Source organism: Halyomorpha halys, unplaced genomic scaffold (assembly GCF_000696795.3).
Source record: "Halyomorpha halys isolate HHAL.00 unplaced genomic scaffold, Hhal_1.1 Scaffold145.1, whole genome shotgun sequence".
Classification (NCBI taxonomy): Eukaryota; Metazoa; Arthropoda; class Insecta; order Hemiptera; family Pentatomidae; genus Halyomorpha; species Halyomorpha halys.
This window is the reverse complement of record NW_027115461.1, coordinates 301,012-307,769: the sequence shown is the minus strand read 5'-3', so window position 1 is coordinate 307,769 and position 6,758 is coordinate 301,012. Positions and strand designations below refer to the sequence as shown.

At 30.8% G+C, this 6,758-nt stretch overlaps 1 protein-coding gene across 2 annotated transcripts in view; it reads left to right on the top strand.

The window, feature by feature from the left end:
* Positions 1-6,587, top strand: part of hrm (hermes) — a 238,265-nt gene extending 231,678 nt beyond the window's left edge. For both annotated transcript variants that reach the window (XM_067052504.1, XM_067052505.1), the window contains 2 exons: positions 274-453; positions 3,194-6,587. In XM_067052504.1, coding sequence (XP_066908605.1) covers positions 274-453; positions 3,194-4,400 — 1,387 coding nt within the window. In that variant the 3' untranslated portion in view covers positions 4,401-6,587. The remainder of the gene's footprint in view (positions 1-273; positions 454-3,193) is intronic.
* Positions 6,588-6,758: the final 171 nt, after the last annotated feature.

Genomic DNA, 6,758 nt, shown 5'->3' with positions numbered 1-6,758 from the left:
TAGTAGTAGTAGTAGTAGTAGTAGTAGTAGTAGTAGTAGTAGTAGTAGTAGTAGTAGTAGTAGTAGTAGTAGTAGTAGTAGTAGTGGTACATGTAGTAATAGTAGTAGTAAGTATAATATAGTAATATACGTAAAATATCTGAACGAGTAAAAAATAATGGAATGAAACATTTACATTTAGCCTGTGAATCTGCCCATAAAAGCTTATTACAAGGTTATTTCAATATATGGGATATATATTGACTACTTATACTAATGTATTTTTTTTTTCAGTTTTGGAATTCTCGTCGGCTTAGGAGCAGGATTATCTTTTCCACCTGGCATATATTTGGTGACTTCGTATTTTGTTAAGTATCGAGGGTTAGCCAATGGCCTTGCTATATCTGGAAGTTGTATAGGCTCAATTATATTCCCTCCATTCCTTCGCTTCCTACTTCAAACGTATGGCTATAGGTAAGAGGAAATCAAAATTAATTTTAATTATTATACTCTTTTATAATTAAATTAAATTAAAATTATCCTGAAAGACTTTGGTATTACATACCTATAAGTTGCAGATTTAGATCAAAATAGGTACAAATCCTTCCTTAATAAGCTATATACAATATTCCTATCCCACCAATACGTCATCAGATAGAAGCATTACATCTAGGAATTGACTACTTTTCAGAAGTTGCTATTAAAGTTATATTCATCATAATTATTCTAATGGGGTATACTAAAAACAAAATGAAAGCTTTCATACAAAAAGTTTATATTTTGATTTTTTAGATATAATACAAAATTAATATTCAAAGCCCATTGGGATTTATTTTTGTCTTTTATCTTCCACCCATTTGTTCAATGCCATGTTTTGGGGCTGCTGTAGAACAACTCTTGCACTGCAGTTTCAACTTGAGTAAAATTATCACATTTTTTATCTCATAGAAAGTGAGCCATAAAATGAAGTAAGAGGAAATCTAGTGGAGCGATGTCTGGACTATATGGTGTGTATGTGGTAGGAGTTCCAGAATTTCTCTCATTTCAGCAGACTGCTGTGGCATAAGTTCATAGGGAACCAGCAGGAGGTTGGAAAAACCCTAACCTCTTTCAAAGTAAACCTGTGAGGCAGCCCATACCCTCAGGACTTAAATTAAGGTGAACAGGAATGTCCACCATTGTAATGTAAACTTACAGAAGACAGCCAGTGATTGGCTCATATTTTCCTTTTTTTCTATTTACTCTTACTTATCCTAGAGGTAACTAATCTCCTATCTATCCTAATCTAACTGGAGTAGGAGGGTTGAGTTTTAATTTTGTTGCCATGAAATAAAAGTCAATCATGATCATGATCCTGCCTTTTTGACTTCACATTTCCTGGCTGCTTAACTACTTACTTCAGATGCTTATCTCCATGTATATTGTAATAATCATAAATTTATTAAAATAAAATTAATGGAATTAAATATTTTTTAGATTAAATTCTCATATTTTAAAAGATAGCTTGGGTTCAAATTTAAAAACTTTAATATTAAATAGATAATAGAATTTTATTTAAATGTTATAATAGAAAAGACTCTTAATCTCAGGGCGGGTTTCTAAGCAATCAGAAACAGACAGTTTTACTATTAACACTTAAATTAATAACAATTAAATTAATATCTCTTTTACACATGTACTTAAATTTAGGCATAACAAAACTAACCAATTTCATAGACTCTTCTTTTGATGAATCTTGGTATCTTCTTTTCTATAATGCTATGTCCTGCCATCAAAAATGGCTTCCAGTCCTTCCAAAAAGCTATGTCTCTCTCACAACAATGGCTTCCAATCTTTCCCGCTTCCAGCCAACGGACGTCCTCTCACCAGGCCATCCAAACTCAGAGTATCTTTTTCTTCTTGGGCGACTCTTGGTTGTCCTCCTTTTTGCAAGATGTCCACCCTTGCTAGACAGAAATTGATGAGAAACTCCTCATCCTGGAAACATCATTTCCCAATCGCGCTCAAACAATGGATGATCCAAAAAACCAAAACCTGCCTCGATGTTCCATGTAAACATTGATTGTCGCACAACAGTTAGGGATTTTTGCAAATGATTTACTTACTGAATATTATTCATTAGCACTATTTCTTGACTTCTATTTTTTCTTAAATTTACTGTATTTTCAATTATGATGGAAAGAGTTATAATAGTTCTTATTATATTTGAATCTGCTCAACATGGCCTTGATTCAACGGACTTGTGGACTGAATGATACTACCGCCATCTTGGCTTTGTTTTGAATCACAAATTTATTATATATAATGAAAATTGGTTAGCTTTGATTTAAAATAACAAATAAACAATACTGAAAGAATATACATAAAATAAAAACGTAATTAAAATCATTTATCTATAAATATCAAATATTTATTAAAAAAGAGGATATTACAATATATATACCTTCCTCTAAGGGGATCAGTATATTGCTGTTGTTTACTTGACCATGAAAATGGTGACTAAAATTGCCTAGCAAATACAGGAATCCTTGTAGCTGTTTCCTACAGAACCTCCAAAACTCTGCTGTACGAGGGTCAAGGATACCTCCTTCCCTTCAGTTGAATATCTGATTTCAGTTTGCTTCATGGGATCCAATTTTTTTTTTTTTTAATTGTGTTTTAATATTACGAGTGTTTTGAAAGAAACAGTACTTTTCCTCTGCCACTGATAAAACTTACTTAATCTTTCACACGAGAGTATCAGTAATTGTTGAATAGTGTTAATGGCTTTTAGAGATTTTATGTTTTATGTTCAGTGAATTGAATAAAATGTTTCAAGTGTCAAGCGTGGACCCATTATCCCTGGAACCTAGGAGCAGGATAACTGCATGCTAAATTTAAATGTTTTAGTAATTAATAATTTTCTGTTGGTAAATAGGTTTAAAATATATAATTAAATTCCTTGATCAAAATTTGATAAAACAGTATTTTTTTTTGTACACCCCTTCAAATCAGCCATTGTATATTTTCTAATAATGTACAATTATAAGAAAATCTTTACCTCTTTGCCTGGGTGTTAAGAATGGGTTGTTTAGCTGTAAATGGTTTTCAAAAATTTAGTATTTAAAATTAATTCTGCATTTTTGTACTTGGTGATTTATTCATTAATTAAGTTGTATTATAAGTACTGTTAGTTTAAATTATAAAAATTTAAAACAATTAATTTTTATTTCAGAGGTGCAGTGCTCATTATGGGAGGGCTGACACTGAACGTTATTATTGGAGCCATGTTCTACGATCCCGTCGAAAAGCATATGAAACACGTTAAGATTACTAAAGAGCCGACAAATGGGGAAACGGCTCCAGCTGACAAAACCGTTATTGACCTTTCTCCAACCGAAGAAAAGGGAAAAGAAGTGGTTTATATTATAAAAGGACCTCCTCGTGAACAAGAATCGGAAATGCCTCTCCTTTCTCAGTCGATGGGCAGTCGCAAGGTTAGCGCATCAGCCTTCAAAAAGTCCGAATCAGCCAGGAAAATAAGTTCAGCATCATTCGGTGGCCGTTTGATGGGTAGTACTGGTCAGATTTCGAGAAAGATAAGTGCCTATAATAGCCCCATGCAGATTGGAAGTACAGGCCAAATGGCAAGAAACTACAGCGTTGCATCAAACATGTCATCTTCATCATTGCGTTATATCAGCACGCATTTTCATGGAAGTACGCTTGTCGGTCTCCATCCAGAATTCACTTCTAATGCTGATATCGAGAGACCAGCAAAAAAGTGGTGGTGCTGTGGATCGAGCGGTACTGATACAGAGAAGGATGGAAAGGAGAAAACTGTCTCTCCAGTTTGGAGTCTGCTACGGGACCCTATCTATATAATTATTCTTATTTCTAATGCAACAAATGCCATTGGCTATGTAAATTTTACAATATTAGTTCCAGCATATGCCCAGACTTTAGGTTTCGATAAGGACATGGCATCTTATTTGCTATCAATTATTTCGTGCACTGACTTGATTGGCAGAATAGGTGGAGCTACTCTATCTGATTGGATTAAGCTAGATAAAAGAGTTTATTATGTTGGAGGATTTTTGATATCAGGGATTTCGCTGGCTATGCTTCCGATATTCTCTACTTACCCTCTGGTATCCGCTTTATGTGCGTTATTCGGCCTAGCATCTGGAACCTATGTCGGTATAACAGCAGTTATTATGGCTGACATACTAGGTGAAAAACAACTAGCAAACTCTTATGGAATTTCACTTTTTGTCAATGGAATATTACAATTGATTGGACCTCCAATTTGTGGTGTTCTTTACCAGGAAATTGGCAGTTATGGTCCAGTTATAGCTGGCCTTGGAACGGTTCTCATTGCCGGAGCAGCTGTATGGGGTGTCGTACCGTTCGTGAATAAGAAACCGAAGGCGTCGATATAATATGTAAAAAAAGAACTTAAAATTAGGAAAACTTTAGGTTAATGTAAATAGTGTTAAAATCAGTAAGTAACATATCGCTCATTTGTCGATGAAAAAAGTGTTAGCAGTACCTGTCCTTTGAGTAAATGTTTTGGCCATAGATCGTGAATTTTATTCAGGTAACAAATGTGTTATTAGAAAGCATCAACGTCAAAATAAAATTGATTTAAATCACATTATCAAAACGGCTTCATTAGGATACACTTTAGTGACTGCATTAAGGAGTTCAACATGCCATTTTTTTTAATTCAATCAAATCATAATTAATAAAGACTGTATTTTAAATGTCTGCATCTTAATAATGTTCAAAAGATTTTTATTACAAAAGTGTATACGTGTTGCTTAGTAAAAAACAGGTAGCTCAATTATTTGGTTTTTTGAATTGAAATATAATTTTGAATAACATTTGTTTTAATATTTCACAATTATGTAATCACTTTATTCCAAACAATATTTTATTTTCAGTATTAAAAAAAAAATCTAGAAATTTTGATATTTTCTCTTCTCCTAATTTTAAATTGGATTGTTTCCTCATTAGACATTTAATATATATGAATATTTAGCTTATATTTTTAAAAAAAGAGATTAGCATTGTAGGTAAAATTAAAAATATTTTTGTAATGTGCCTTTTCCTATTGTATATTACCTTTAATTATAGCTATTGTATTACAGCCTTAATGTAAACATATTTTTTAGAAATTAGGTTATAGAGATGCAGAGTTGGGCGAAAATTACCTGTAGTTGAAATTAATAGCTAAAATTGTCATGGTTACGATATTTATTTATCAATGATTCATTCATGAATAAGGGTCGTATCCATGACAATGTCAGCTATTAATTTCAACTACAGTTAATTTTTGCCCATCTCTGTATAGATATAAGCTTTTTTTTTTGTTGTATTTTAGTTTTGCATTACATATGGATTCAATGAGAGAAAATACAGGGTGGTTTTTCATTATTGCTTCTTCCTATGTAAATGTACATATCACTTATGGCCTTAAAGCTGAGTCTGTATATACTACTTCTAAATTATTTCTTTTTTTTTCTATAATATTTCTTCTTCTTATTTTTTTTTTAATGTATTTTCACTAGAAATAATGTTATTTTAGTTATATATAAAATTCATTTAAGGTGAAAGAGTAAATTTGTTAATTCTAAAGGCAAAAAAATTTCACCAATATTAATTAATAAAAATGTTCAATGTTTCGGTTTAAAATGCCATCTTCAAGAACAAAATATTTTTAATTACTAATTATAATAATTTACTAAAACTTCCAAAATAGAGGTTGTAAAAGGTATCAAAATAGCTGCGGTTGTTATTCCATGGCCCTCTAAATCAAAATCCCTGCCTAATATTCCGTCTGGCCAATTAAATTCAACAATATAAAAGTATAATTAATAAATAATATTAGGCAGTGGATTTTGATTTAGAGAGCTGTGAAATAATGGCCACTTCTATCTTGATAAATCTTTCATAACCTTCCCCATTTTGGATGTTTGAGTCAGAAAGTTGTACTATGGTTACTATGTGTGGTTAAAAATTTTGTTCTTGAAGATGGTATGCTAGCAAAAACGATAAACATGCTTGTTATTTTAGTATTTTTTTTTTGTGTGTGATGTGTATATTATAATTTATCATTATTCGTTAATTATAACAAGTTACATGGCATTTCGCATTTCATATTGTATATTATTTATATGATTTACCATTTTGAACTAGTCGAGTATGATAAAGAAAGTGTTTTGCAGATGTTGTAAATATTAATAGCTAATGCCATGTAGATATAATGTTTTGTACAAGTTTGGAATAAAATTAAGATTGGCTGTCAATTGTTTATATTTTGTAATTCTGCTAGTCTAGGCTAGAGATGATGTTTTATGCTAAAACTGTTAAGTTGAGTTTGAATACTTTTTTTTTTCTTTTTATATAAAACTATCCTTTACTATAGGAGTTAATACTTTGTCGTAATAAATTAAAGATATTCATGTGATACTTAACTAATGATAATTGTGAAGTTGTATTGTAAATATTCATGTAATCAATACATTCCTAAAAATTCATTATTACATCTTAATTTTAAACTTATTAATAACTTTGTAATTGAACAGAAGTATTTGTTTAAATAATAATTAGTTAAATGATAGGAATTTTTATCTCCTTATTTCCTTACCTGTCTTGTCATTTTTCTCTCAAAATACTTATATATTGTAATAATTTTAAAAATTATAAAAAATAAAATAAAAAGAATCTTAATAGTTTTTAAACTTTTTTCAAATATGAAAGAAATAACTTGGGTTCAAATTAAAAACACTAATATC